The sequence below is a fragment of the Mytilus californianus genome, unplaced genomic scaffold, assembly GCF_021869535.1.
Source record: "Mytilus californianus isolate M0D057914Y unplaced genomic scaffold, xbMytCali1.0.p SCAF_50, whole genome shotgun sequence".
Taxonomy (NCBI): Eukaryota; Metazoa; Mollusca; class Bivalvia; order Mytilida; family Mytilidae; genus Mytilus; species Mytilus californianus.
The window spans coordinates 736,075-751,890 of NW_026262702.1; the positions used below are offsets into that span (position 1 = coordinate 736,075).

The window sequence follows — 15,816 nt, forward strand, 5'->3', positions numbered from 1 at the left end:
GATGGTTAGCAAAAAAAAAATATTAATAGTAGTATTAGCACTAGACTAGACTGGCAGTAAGTATAGGGAAATACTGGCACATACTGGTCAATAATGGTCAAATGAAATTTTGATAAGACATTACAGTTTTATGTTTGTTACAAATGATCACATTTCATCACCAAGAACAAACATTATAATAATATACAATTATCTATAACACCATGGAACTATAATTGTAATGGTATTTATTATAGTAAGATAACTAGTGATGTCAGAACAATGAGAGCAATATTAATAGACAGCCAATTCATTATGAAAGTAGGGATAAACAGTTTATATAATAATAAATAAATGTGGTACGAATTAACTTTGGTAACTACTGATCAAAAAAATCTTTTTGAAATGTACATATAAAAAAAGTATTTACAAAAATACCAAACTCCAAGGTAAATTCAAAAAGGGGGGAGTCCATAAAAACTGACATAATCAAATGCTCAACTATAATATCAACCTACAGTACGAATGAAAAACAAGTGTCATATTCCATACTTAGTACAGGCATTTTTCAAAGCACATAATGCATTACCAGGAAAATTGCCTAAATTTGTGTGAATTACTGTTATTTTAAAAATATCAAGCTTTCCTACATATTGAGAAAAGTTCTGAAAAATTACATTCAGTTCAGGTACAAAAAAAGGAAATTTATTTATACAGACTGAGATGTCTTTCCTGCTTTGCTGGTCATTATATGTTGAAAGTCATTAACCCTTTCAACGCTACACAAAAAAATAGAAAAATGGCTGCTGCTGCTGCATTTTTTTTTGTGTTCATTCATTAGAACAGTATATTCCTTTTCAGACTGCTGTTAATAATCTTTTTTATTATTAGAGATAGACAAATTAGTGCATGAAAAATGCTCAGGAGAGCATGAACTGTTATGTTATGCAATTATTTTAGAAACATTTTCATCAAGCTACCTGCATTTTCAGGTAATTAACAGGTAAAAGGTGTAAATTATTGTATTTGTGTTGAATTTTGAATAAAAACAACTTTTAATCTTCATTTATTTTTGTTGTTTTATCTGCCATATAATAAAGAAGACACCAGTTGCTCGATTCTGTAGCGTATTTGCACCATACACAACGTATAATGTAAACGTGGCGCAAATAAGTGGATCCGTCCTCAAAATTTTCAGTCAACCTCCGTTTCCGTATATATAGGAATTTTTTTCAGAGACAAGTGCCTGTGAGTTTATATCATTCAAAGTAGTGTTCTATGTTAAAAAATATGACAAAACGTCAAAATAATCATAACGTCATCACATTGTAAGCCTTAAAATGTTGATTTTTGACAATTTTCACTACCAACAAGGTAACAATTTGGTTAATACACAAAAAACTAAGTCAGTGACCATATGATTATTTTATATCATTAAAACAGAAATTTAAGTATCAACAACATATAGTTTTTTAAAAAAAAGTCTGTGTTCGAAATTGGAGATTTGTTGATTTTAAGACAAATTTAAGACCGTTTTATGTGCTTTCTATACAAATGGTCACCTACTTTGAAGAATTCAATCACTCATATTTCAGAAAATAGAATAGATAAAGGCATTATTTTTCAATTTTCAGTTATAGTTCAAGGAGCCAAAGCTGTATGGAAAATTTTAACAAAATCTGTGACATAGCCCAATTACTGTTCCTTGGCCTTAAAATAAAATAACAAAAATATCCCATTACATAAATTTGTCCTTTAAAGAAGATTAGAATCATGGACAAAGAAAAACACTAAAATAAAACCTCATGAACAAGTTTTGCATTACAAATTGCCAAATTTAAACTCTTTGAAAATAAAGTATTACACAAAAGTCTGTGAAAATAAAGTACTACACAAAAGTCTGTGAAAATAAAGTACTACAAAAAAGTCTGTAAAAATAAAGTACTACACAGTAACTATGTACATAAGTCAAATCCAAAAATTCACTGGTAACTTGTCTTTCATATTTATCTTTTTGCCATGGTAAATTCTCTCCCTTTCTTTGATTTAGCATTTGTTATTGGGCATGTTTTATGGGAACCATTTCACAAAGGGTGATATAATAAAAATCAAATTAAAATAAAGAATAAAATTCTTTCTTTCATTCAACTTCTTCTTTCTTCTTTGTCTTATACAGGGTCATGTCCTCATCGTCAAGGGCCAAATTGTGAAAAAAACAGGACTGTGCTTTAAAACATTTAGATTCTGAAAAATTACGCATGCCAACTGTCCTATTAACTTCTGTAAGTATGTCAAATATGTGAACATTGTCTCCTTTGTATGATATTAAGGTAGAATGCAATGCTCTAATCATCCAACCTCCTCCACGATCTGCACTATAAATCGTACTGTAAGTTTCTTTTCCTGAAATATAAATAAAACAAATCACTCGCAAGTTTCACCTGAAAAATTCTTTTTGTCAAATTTGAATCCATTCTGAAGCATACAAAAAGCTTGAAAATGTCTGATGTTTACAGTAATCAGGGTTCCTGAAACATCATATTCTCAATACCATTAGCAGACTTATACTTGAAGTGAAGCTTGTGAAACTGCATGAAAATATTTCACTAGGATAAAGATAATTTTTACCATAAGAGAAATAGGTTTAATTTCAAATGATATCAACTCTCTTTATTTAATTTCAGTAATAATCAAACTCGTAGAAGGTATTTTTATCATTATGTTTAATTGTTGATATTCATATAGATAATCGATGGTTTTTCAAACAACTGGGTGTTTTTCAGCTACAATCTCATCAAAGGGCGACAGGCCTGAGATGAGATGTAGCCGAGAAACATCCTTGAGTTTGAAAAACTATTGATAATCTGTTTATCGCTATTTTCCTCGGTAATGTCAAAGACATATAGGCTTATGAAGTCAAACCTTCTCTTTCTACTTGACTGAGAAAAACCCATATCACTCGTGTAGCATGAGATGGAAAACTATCACACAATAACATCAATTTCAAAGCAAAATTTACAAATATAGTGAGAATTGGATATTGCTTGATATCAACTCGAGTTATTTAATCCATATGATAATAAATGAACCTGTGGTGAGTTTATTATTACTTTTTACATTTAAAGAAATAGAATTGATATCAAGCGATATCCACTTCTCACAAGTTATTAATTATAATTATAATTATATTATAATATGTTTTTTTAACCTATTTCTCTTATGGTAAACATTATCTTTGTTTTAAAAAAGAAAAAAACTGTGACTGGTTGATCTAGTCTATTGCATATACCAGTATTACTTCATGTGTCCTGTTAGTGTCAAACTTTAACACAGTACAAATTGCACATACCAGTATGACGTCATGTGTCCTGTTAGTGTCAAACTTTAACACAGTACAAATTGAACATTCCAGTATGACGTCATGTGTTCTGTTAGTGTCAAACTTTAACACAGTACAAATTGCACATACCAGTATGACGCCATGTGTCCTGTTAGTGTCAAACTTTTACACAGCACAAATTGCACATACCAGTATGATGTCATGTGTCCTGTTAGTGTCAAACTTTACCACAGTACAAATTGCACTTACCAGTATGACATAATGTGTCCTGTTAGTGTCAAACTCTAACATAGCACAAATTGAACATACCAGTATGACGTCATGTGTCCTGTTAATGTCAAAGTTTAACACAGCACAAATTGAACATACCTGTATGACGTCATGTGTCCTAGCTGTTACAGTGTCTAACTTTAAAATCAGCACATATTGCACATACCAGTATGACGTCATGTGTCCTGTTAGTGTCATGCAAACTTTAACACAGTACAAATTGAACATACCAGTATGACGTCATGTGTCCTGTTAGTGTCAAACTTTAACACAGCACAAATTGAACATACCTGGATGATATCATGTGTCCTAGCTGTTACAGTGTCTAACTTTGAAATCAGCACAAATTGCACATACCAGTATGACGTCATGTGTCCTGTTAGTGTCAAACTTTAACACAGTACAAATTGCACATACCAGTATGACATCATCTGACCTGTTAGTGTCAAACTTTAACACAGTACAAATTGCACATAACAGTATGACGTCATGTGTCCTGTTAGTGTCAAACTTTAACACAGCACAAATTGCACATACCAGTATGACGTCATGTGTCCTGTTAGTGTCAAACTTTAACACAGAACAAATTGCACATACCAGTATGACGTCATGTGTCCTGTTAGTGTCAAACTTCAAAACAGCACATATTACACATACCAGTATGACCTCATGTGTCCTCTTACAGCATCAAATTATAACATCTGCATTTAACAAATTTTTGTAAGGTTAAAAATGTACTAGTAATAAAATTTGACAAAAATAAGATTTTCAGGTGAAAAGTGTTAAGTGTTTTGTATATTAGTGAAGAAATCATATATCTTCCTTTCCAAGGAGGAAATGTACATCTTTTTTGGCCTTCGAAAGTCATCAATGAACTAACAAATAACCAATGGAAATGTCGCCAAATTTACAAATATAGTGAGAATTGGATATTGCTTGATATCAACTCGAGTTATTTAATCCATATGATAATAAATGAACCTGTGGTGAGTTTATTATTACTTTTTACATTTAAAGAAATAGAATTGATATCAAGCGATATCCACTTCTCACAAGTTATGTTTTTTTAACCTATTTCTCTTATGGTAAACATTATCTTTGTGTTAAAAAAAAAAAAATGTGACTGGTTGATCTAGTCTATAATGCATTTACCAGTATTACTTCATGTGTCCAGTAAGTGTCAAACTTTAACACAGTACATATTACACATACCAATATGATGTCATGTGTCCTGTTAGTGTCAAACTTTAACACAGCACAAATTGAACATACCTGTATGACATCATGTGTCCTAGCTGTTACAGTGTCTGATTTTAAAATCAGCACATATTGCACATAACAGTATGACGTCATGTGTCCTGTTAGTGTCAAACTTTAACACAGTACAAATTGCACATACCAGTATGACGTCATGTGTCCTGTTAGTGTCAAACTTTAACACAGCACAAATTGCACATACCAGTATGACGCCATGTGTCCTGTTAGTGTCAAACTTTAAAACAGCACATATTGCACATACCAGTATGACCTCATGTGTCCTGTTACAGCATCAAACTTTAACATCTGCATTTTACATATTTTTGTAAGGTTAAAAATGTGCTGGTAATAAAATTTGACAAAAATAAGATATTCAGGTGAAAAGTGTTAAGTGTTTTGTATATTAGTGAAGAAATCATATATCTTCCTTTCCAAGGAGGAAATGTACATCTTTTTTGGCCTTTGAAAGTCATCAATGAACTAACAAATAACCAATGGAAATGTCGCAAAATTTACAAATATAGTGAGAATTGGATATTGCTTGATATCAACTCGAGTTATTTAATCCATATGATAATAAATGAACTTGTGGTGAGTTTATTATTACTTTTTACATTTAAAGAAATAGAATTGATATCAAGCAATATCCACTTCTCACAAGTTATGTTTTTTAAACCAGTATTTCTCTTATGGTAAACATTATCTTTGTGTTAAAAAGAAAAAAAACTGTGACTGGTTGATCTAGTCTATTGCATATACCAGTATTACTTCATGTGTCCTGTTAGTGTCAAACTTTAAATATAGTACAAATTACACATACCAGTATGGTGTCATGTGTTCTGTAAGTGTCAAACTTTAACACATAACAAATTGCACATACCAGTATGATGTCATGTGTCCTGTTAGTGTCAAACTTTAACAAGCACAAATTGCACATATCAGTATGACGTCATGTGTCCTGTTACAGTGTCAAACTTTTACACAGCACATATTGCACATACCAGTATGACGTCATGTGTCCTGTTAGTGTCAAACTTTAACACAGTACAAACTGCACATACCAGTATGACGTCATGTGTCCTGTTAGTGTCAAAGTTTAACACAGCACAAATTGCACAGACCAGTATGACATCATGTGTCCTGTTAGTGTCAAACTTTTACACAGCACAAATTTTACATACCAGTATGACGTCATGTGTCCTGTTACAGTGTCAAACTTTAAAACTGCACATATTGCACATACCAGTATGACCTCATGTGTCTTGTTACAGCATCAAACTTTAACATCTGCATTTTACAAATGTTTGTAAGGTTAAAAATGTAATAGTAATAAAATTTGACAAAAATAAGATTTTCAGGTGAAAAGTGTTAAGTGTTTTGTATATTAGTGAAGAAATCATATATCTTCCTTTCCAAGGAGGAAATGTACATCTTTTTTGGCCTTCGAAAGTCATCAATGAACTAACAAATAACCAATGGAAATGTCGCCAAATTTACAAATATAGTGAGAATTGGATATTGCTTGATATCAACTCGAGTTATTTAATCCATATGATAATAAATGAACCTGTGGTGAGTTTATTATTACTTTTTACATTTAAAGAAATAGAATTGATATCAAGCGATATCCACTTCTCACAAGTTATGTTTTTTAAACCAGTATTTCTCTTATGGTAAACATTATCTTTGTGTTTAAAAGAAAAAAACTGTGACTGGTTGATCTAGTCTATTGCATATACCAGTGAGGCTTGTATAGGGTATATTGGGATACGGGATATTTGCCATTTTAATTTTAGGGATATGGGATATTTGTCCTAAAAATAAATGGGATATGGGATATTGGTGCATTTTTAGGGATATTGAATTTTGAAAATGAAAAATGAAAAAAAAATGTGAAAATTAAAAGTTAAGTACAGAAATATTTACATCTCACTTGATAAAATTGCCAAAAAAAATTTACTAGAAAAAGTTATTTAAGTGCTTTGTTGATTTTCATTTAGTTTTGTTATTATAAAACACCCATGCAACCCCGCATCCCAAATTGCATGATAGGACCCAACACGTACTATTGATCACTATTTTAGTGTTTCGGCAGTTAACTTTTGGGATTAGAGGCTCTGGCTTGGGATGGTCATTTTAGATGCATTATTTTAATATAATCAAATATGAAAATTATTCATGTATATATTGATATATTTATATTTTAATTCTTCATCAATAGGTCTAGTTATTATGACAGATCTGCCATCATCAGGGGTCCAACTGTCAATTTTATGTTAAAGTCTTCAACTTTGATCTACTAAGCATATCTCCAACACTTTTATGTTTGCCATACGCAACTATTGGTGCAGCATTGAATATTTATACACAATCTTCGTCAAACTGTAATAAATGCCCGTTTCTTTATTTATATATATATGGGTTATATTTAGTTATCAAAACTAATGGAATATTTTCTTTTTCCTTCGATTTATTTTGCTGTAATAATTCAGTACGGTCAATTGATAAAGCATCAGTAATACTATCATCTATTTCGACGTTATCATAACCCCTATCTAATAATTTCATTTTGAAATTAGTTAGATTGTTTATTAAATTGTAATGGTCATTTGTGTTTCTAATTTGCCGTATTGCTTCACCTTTAATAAATCCTCGGAATACATGCTGTGAGTGACAGCTATTTCTATGCAGATAGAGATAAGAATTTGTTTCTTTAAAATGTATTTCAAGGTCAAGAATGCCATGTGTTGTAAATCTTTGACCTTTAATTACATGAACATCTAAGAATGACATTTTGTCGTTTGAGATTTCATAGGTGGACTTAAATAAGGGGTTATAATTATTTGCTAGACGAAAAGAATCTGCAATTTCATCTGATATTCCATCATATATTATGAATCCATTGTCCCTATATTTTTAACTTATAATGTAAAATTAAACAGACCTAGAAAAATCCTATTGCACGAGTTTGCTATCTATTTATATCTATATTTATGTTTATAAATCGCTTATATGACCGTCAGCAGTCTTCGGAGGTCAACTCGATAGTTATCTAGATGGCGTCTAGACTAAAATACACAAGAAACAATGAAACATATTATCGAGCCCATGCCTTGTAAATTGTTTATTTTATACTTTTTATAATTTGGATATATGTTTTAGTATGCTATAAATCAAATATGAGAATTTGAGTCAAATCGATGAACATGAATTTGACAACCAATGCCCCTTTAAATGAATCTAATTGGCAGTAATGTTGAGTATTTAGTTGTCTTGTGACTTCTGTTATGTAGTCTAGTCTGTCTGAAATAACACAATTTGAATTGTTATCTGCCTTTTTTATTACTATTGTTTCATCATTTTTCAATTTGCTTACTTGCTATTCTTTCGCCCTTAGTAAGATTGTTTTTTTTTATTTATTAGAAAAGAAAATTCAAGCTTTGTTAAATCGATATAATTTTCCAACGTATGGCATGTAGAAGCAGGTTTATATCCTGTATTGCTATGAAATGGATGAAGGTCATTTTTGTCGAGCCTTCGACTTTTGTCGAAAAAGCGAGACATAGCGATCCTACATTCCGTCATCGGCGTCGTAGGCGTCGGCGGTGGCGTCCACAAATATTCACTCTGTGGTTAAAGTTTTTGAAATTTCAATAACTTTCTTAAACTATCCTGGATTTCTACCAAACTTGGACAGAAGCTTGTTTATGATCATAAGATAGTATCCAGAAGTTAATTTAGTAAAAAAAAAAATCAATTTTTTCCGTATTTTACTTATAACTGGACTTAGTTTTTCTGCCAGGAAATATAACATTCACTCTGTGGTTAAAGTTTTTAAAATTTTAATAACTTTCTTAAACTATCCTGGATTTGTACCAAACTTGGACAGAAGCGTATTTATGATCAAAAGCTAGTATCTAGAAGGAAATTTTGTACCTGTTTTTCTGTATTTTACTTATAAATGGACTTAGTTTTTCTTCCAGTTAACATTACATACAGTCTGCAGTTAAAGTTTTTAAAACATTTATTAGATTCATAAACTATCCTGGATTTTTACCAAACTTGGACAGAAGCTTCTTACAATCAAAAGATAGTATCGAGAGGAATATTTTTATTAATTTTTTTCCTCATTTTTGTTGAGCCTGCGATTAACAGCAAAAGTAGGCGAGGCACTGGGTTCCGCGGAATCCTTACAAATTTTTTTCTTCATGACTGAACATATATCGACATCGCAGTTGTCTAGCAAATTCACTGTAGTCTTTTAGTATAGACATTTTTGCATTTTTGCTTGATGGCGTTGGTATAAATTTCAAGCCTTTCGCCAACAGAATATTTTCCTGATTTGATAATTTGCATTTTAATAGATTAACTACATGCCTTTTTGCATGTGCAGCTCTTTGCTGCATATTATATTCATTCCGTTCTTTTTTTTTATTGTAGAATTGGATTTTTTGCTTCTTAGCATTTATATTAAAACAACGTGTCATCTGTGAGTTCACATTGGGTGATTCTCTTTGCTACGTGCCTTTGATGAGCTCACATTTGGTGGTTGAGACACGCTTATCTCTACAGTAACTTTTTATTTGTTACAAACGCTTAGTTATATATTGGTTATTCCAGAGACATGTAGATTAAGATTTAAAGGTTTGGATAATTCTGAATGATTAACTTTTCTCTGGGAAAAAAATATCACATCCTTGACATCCATACTACAACGCACAACATGTATTTACGAATGTTGTATACAATAAAATGCTCCGCTGGGGCGCAGCTTGATATGACCACAGAGGTCGAACCCTGAACAGTTGGGGCAAGTATGGACACAACATTCAAGCTTGATACAGCACTGAATTTGGATTGTGATTAAATATTTGACACAGCATAGGTTTCTGACACAGAATGAATGTGGTTTAAGAACTTAAAATTTTAATTTACCTATTCAAACCATATCATTATTATTTGCTTTTATATATAAATCAGAAATAACCAATTTAAAATGGAAAATTTTAAAGAAAAAAAAAATCCCTCCACTAAATTTTTTGAACCCCCTTATGATTCATCACCCCCAAACTCAATGCCAGCCTTCCCTTTGTGGTATGGTACCTTGCAGTACAATTTCAGAGTAATCCATACACTTGAACACAAGTTATTGTCTGGAAACTAGAAAAATGCTTGTTTTTAGGCCCCTTTTTGGCCCCAAATTCCTAAATGTTTAGGGCAATTACCCCCAAACTCAAACCCAGCTTTCCTTTTGTGATATGGAACCTTGTAGTACAATTTCATAAAGATCCATACACTTACACACAAGTTATTGTCCTGAAACTAGAAAAATGCTTGTTTTTTGCCCCTTTTTGGACCCTAATTCCTAAAATTTTGAGGCCATTAACCCCAAAATCAATCCCAGCATTCCCTTTGTGGTATGGTACCTTGCAGTACAATATCAGAGAGATCCATACACTTGAACACAAGTTATTGTCTGGAAACTAGAAAAATGCTTGTTTTTAGGCCCCTTTTTGGCCCCAAATTCCTAAACGTAAAGGGCAATTACCCCAAACTCAAACCCAGCTTTCCTTTTGTGATATGGAACCTTGTAGTACAATTTCATAAAGATCCATACACTTACACACAAGTTATTGTCCTGAAACTAGAAAAATGCTTGTTTTTTGCCCCTTTTTGGCCCCTAATTCTTAAAATTTTGAGGCAATTACCCCCAAAATCAATCCCAGCATTCCCTTTGTGGTATGGTACCTTGCAGTACAATTTCAGAGAGATCCATACACTTGAACACAAGTTATTGTCTGGAAACTAGAAAAATGCTATTTTTGGCCCCTTTTTGGCCCCTTATTCCTAAACGTTTAGGGCAATTACCCCCAAACTCAATTCCAGCTTTCCCTTTTTGATATGGAACCTTGTAGTTCAATTTCAGAAAAATCCATATACTTACACACAAGTTATTATCATGAAACTAGAAAAATGCTTGTTTTTTGCCCCTTTTTTGGCCCCTAATTCCTAAAATTTTGCAGCAATTACCCCCAATATCAATCCCAGCATTCCCTTTGTGATATGGAACCTTGTGGTACAATGTCAGAGAGATCCATACACTAACACACAAGTTATGTCTGGAAGTTACAAAAATGCTTATTTTTGGCCCCTTTTTAGCCCCTAATTCCTTAACTGTTGGTACCATAACTCCCCAAAATCAATCCCAACCTTCCTTTTGTGGTATTGAACCTTATGGTAAAATTTCATGGAGATCCATTCACTTAAACTAAAATTAGAGTGCGAAAACCAATGTGTCTTCGGACAACGACGCCAGACGACGACGACGACGACGACTACGACGCCAACATCATACCAATATACGACCAAAAATTTTTAATTTTTGCGGTGGTATAAAAATGGGTTTGGGAATGAATTAATGATTTTTTGGGATATTTCAAAATAGTTTTAGGGATACAGGATATTTGTAAAAAAAAATTATTGGGATATAAGGGGTAAACATTATAGGGATATTGGATATTGGGACAAAAACTTAATGGGATATGGGATATTGATACCCCCCCTAAACAAGCCTCACCAGTATTACTTCATGTGTCCTGCTAGTGTCAAACTTTAAATATAGTACAAATTACACATACCAGTATGGTGTCATGTGTTCTGTAAGTGTCAAACTTTAACACAGTACAAATTGCACATACCAGTATGACGTCATGTGTCCTGTTAGTGTCAAACTTTAACACAGCAGAAATTTCACATATTAGTATGACGTCATGTGTCCTGTTACAGTGTCAAACTTTTACACAGCACATATTGCACATACCAGTATGACGTCATGTGTCCTGTTAGTGTCAAACTTTAACACAGTACAAACTGCACATACCAGTATGACGTCATGTGTCCTGTTAGTGTCAAAGTTTAAAACAGTACAAATTGAACATACCAGTATGACGTCATGTGTCCTGTTAGTGTCAAAATTTAACACAGTACAAATTGCACATACCAGTATGATGTCATGTGTCCTGTTAGTGTCAAACTTTAACACAGTACAAATTGCACATACCAGTATGACGTCATGTGTCCTGTTAGTGTCAAACTTTAACACAGCACAAATTGCACATATCAGTATGACGTCATGTGTCCTGTTACAGTGTCAAACTTTAAAATCAGCACATATTGCATATACCAGTATGACGTCATGTGTCCTGTTAGTGTCAAACTTTAACACAGTACAAATTGCACATACCAGTATGACGTCATGTATCCTGTTACTGTGATAAACTTCAACACAGCACAAATTGCACATAACAGTATGACGTCATGTGTCCTGTTACAGTGTCAAACTTTAAAACAGCACATATTGCACATACCAGTATGACCTCATGTGTCTTGTTACAGCATCAAACTTTAACATCTGCATTTTACAAATGTTTGTAAGGTTAAAAATGTACTAGTAATAAAATTTGACAAAAATAAGATTCCAGGTGAAAAGTGTTAAGTGTTTTGTATATTAGTGAAGAAATCATATATCTTCCTTTCCAAGGAGGAAATGTACATCTTTTTTGGCCTTTGAAAGTTATCAATGAACTAACAAATAACCAATGGAAATGTCGCAATATTGTGTCATGAAGCCGGATAAGCAAATCAAATGAAAGAATTTTTTGTAACACTTTTAAGAATCACTTTCAGTGCAGTGAGATATAAAAAATATATCTTCATATGTGAGAAATAGATAACAGGCTACAACCATAAAACAACAAGCTTTATTCAATTTACACTCGTTTTTGAAATCTATATTAATAATTTATATGCAATCATATATCATTAATGTATGACAAACTTGACTGAAGTAGAATATGAGTAGAATGGTAAATTAAAAATTCATTTAGCCACCATTTAGAAATACCAATTTTCCTTTGTATTTGATAATGCAGAATTCACATTGAATTTCTGCATCTCATATTTTTACTCTAAGTGAAAAGCCATTTTAAAGAATAACTGTAAGTTTGTTCTTGAACTAACAGTAAAAATATGTTTGGTTCTTCATTTTGCAATGAATGTCTAAATTGTTATTTCTGTACTGTTATAGGATATTCAAAATATGTTAATTTATGTGTATATTACTAACATAACTAACATCAGTGTAGCGGCAATATACAAATGCTATTTTACTAAATTAATGTTAACAAGGCTAGGATAAGATACTAACCGGTATTAGATTTTTATTCGAACTAACAAATGTGTAGATATCAATAAAATATGATAAAATTTGTATACTTACCAGCCATAGAACCAAATACCACTACACAATCCTCACTATGTGGAATCATAGGTTCAGCGTCTTCAACACAGTGTGGAATCTCTGTCTCAGGTTCAGCGTCTTTATTCTCATCATCTTCTTCCATAGGTGAATGCATACAGGCTATTGCATCTGGACAATCATAACCTTCTGTTTTTTCTGTTTCAAATGTTGGCACGTTGCCTTTTGTCTTACTGGAAAAGTAGTCATCTTTTTCTGATGTTGGTATGTTGCCTTTTGTCTTTTGGGTAGAGAAGTCATCTGTTTCAAATGTTGGTATGTTGCCTTTTGCCTTATTGTCATCTTTTTCTGATGGCATGTAGCCTTTAGCATCTTGATAATCAGTACTCTTACTTCGTTGTCTTATTGTTCTTTTGCTTTTTGCTGATGTAATTGGTATGCTGACTCCTAAGTCTTTATTATCATCTTCTGTATTGGTTGCTCTACTCCTGCAAGCCTGAAAGAGATCAGCCTAAATATTATGAGTGTCTTCAACCAAATCAACTACTGAAGGTCCTCATGGTATCTAGTATAAAATTTGTGTTTTTGTCCCAAACATCCCAACCCTAAGGATTTACACAGTAGACTACTAAACTTTTAGTCGACCTACAGTCTACTGATTATGAGTTATTTTCTTCAAATTTCTAAAATTGACTGCCAAAGTAACAAAACAACAACCTTAAAGTTTTTTATAAAGTTGTTATCTGTACGTATACGTATCTTGCTGTTTAGAGGGAAATGTTATGAAAGAAGCAGAATGAGTTTCACTTTTTCAGGGGTTCAAATTAACACTTGGTATTGGAAGGTCCAGGACCTTTGACACTCCAAACTGAAAGGTCCACAACATAAATCCCAGGTCCTACTTTATTTGGAATATTTCATAACTCAGTAATTTAAGATACAAATTAATGTGTTTTTGGTCTTAGGTTAGCTTGTTTAATTATATTTGAACTGCCAGGCAACCATATAAATGTAGCACTAAACTGTCAGTGTCACTGTGGTATAACATGTATAATAATAAATGATGTAATTGTCTTACAAGTATATTATGAATTCAAATAATCTTTTTATTTGGGGGGTATTGGGGAGGGTGTCACTGTGGGTGGGTGTGTTGTCTCAATTATTGGTAATTATACCATTATCTCAGGGCTTACACTACTTCAGAATCATAGGGAGAAGTGACTTCTCTTTTTTTAAACTGATAGGGAGAAGTGGTGAGATCTAAAAGAGAAGTGCTCACTCAAGGCGCTACAATGTTTGATTTTTACTATATGCTATATGTATCTTTTTTTATATTGTTCAATTCATAACCAAGTATACAATTAAAGTAACAGTTCAAATTCATAGCTGTTTAAGTTCATCATATGTTGCACAATTATATTAGTTCCTCTCTTGTTAGAAACTACCAACTAAATATCTAGCACTAATAAAGAAAGAACTTTTTTTACATCAAAAAAGACAAGAAAGTGATGAATGCTTAATTTTTCCCTTTGGAATCAATATTCTTCTGTCAGATGTGCCATTCATGGGTCCGTAGTCATTATCCTTAGAATCCGCATTTCATTCATAGCTGGTCCGTTTCCCGACTCCGGTCAGTAGTTTGTACAAATATTTCAATGGCGGACGAGAAAATTTACAAAAATAAATGTTTGATATGCTATTTGTAAGGGAATATGACGTTTTTAATGCAATGAATGGATTACAAATTTACTTAAGGCAACTTTCATCACTTCTAATGGGTTAATAGACTTATTTTGCCGACAGTTAAAATGGTTTGAAGTACGCTCTTGAGGGGTATACCATGTCAATAGTAATATGGCTTTGAAATGACGATACTGATGGTTAAAAAGGTCGGCAAAGTTAAATTTTATTTTCTTTCAAAACGAAGGTCCGTCGGGCGTAGCTTGTAACCAAAATGAAAGTCCGATTGCAATAGTGGAAGGTCACAGACCTTGGACCACCGCTAATTTCAACCCCTGTTTTTAATGATTGATTGTTGTTTGCTAAACATCCAGTGGCAAATAGTTCAAGCATGTTCAGGACCAGAACAAGTTAACAATATATACAATAGGTAGATCCTTCCATAGGATTGACTGGTATGAAGGGTAGGAAATTTGGACTACCACTGGAAAATGAGGGTATGCTGAATAGGGACAGAACTTTAGCATTGCAACAGGCCACCTATATTATACAGACCCCTCAAAGAGTTGTTGCAATGGTTCTTAATGTGAAGAGAGCCTGCAGACATTCTCTCGTAACACAAAGCATCAGATTTGATGTCCCATTCTGACTGAACAGCCAAACTGATGCCTCACTTACTTTAGAAAAGGTTTTCCTGGTGACAGGCTTCAAGAAAACCAAAAATGACCATATTTCTATACCCCAGTCATGCTTGGGATGAACTTATTAATAATTAGTGATTTCATCACTACAATGTATATAGGAAAGATGACTATTGTTGTAATCTAACTTCCCATTGGCTAATCATAAAGTGCTTAAACCTATCAAAACGAGTTGAACTGTGAGCTTTTGCTTAGTAATGATACCCAGGCTATTAGTATTTGATGAATAGGAAGTTTAGGAACGATGGATGTGAAACCCATTAGATTGTATAGCATGGTGACATGAAACTTAATTCCAAATTTCAAAAAGCTCTTATTTGTGTGACAAACAT

The 15,816-nt window shown here is 32.7% G+C and overlaps 1 protein-coding gene across 2 annotated transcripts in view; it reads right to left on the bottom strand.

Moving 5' to 3' along the window:
- Positions 1 to 210: 210 nt before the first annotated feature.
- LOC127703787 (uncharacterized) overlaps positions 211 to 15,816 on the bottom strand; it is a 35,282-nt gene continuing 19,676 nt past the window's right edge. For both annotated transcript variants that reach the window (XM_052207870.1, XM_052207869.1), the window contains 2 exons: positions 13,125 to 13,599; positions 211 to 2,382 (listed from right to left, as the gene is read on the bottom strand). In XM_052207870.1, the coding sequence (XP_052063830.1) occupies positions 2,120 to 2,382; positions 13,125 to 13,599 (738 nt within the window). In that variant the 3' untranslated portion in view covers positions 211 to 2,119. The remainder of the gene's footprint in view (positions 2,383 to 13,124; positions 13,600 to 15,816) is intronic.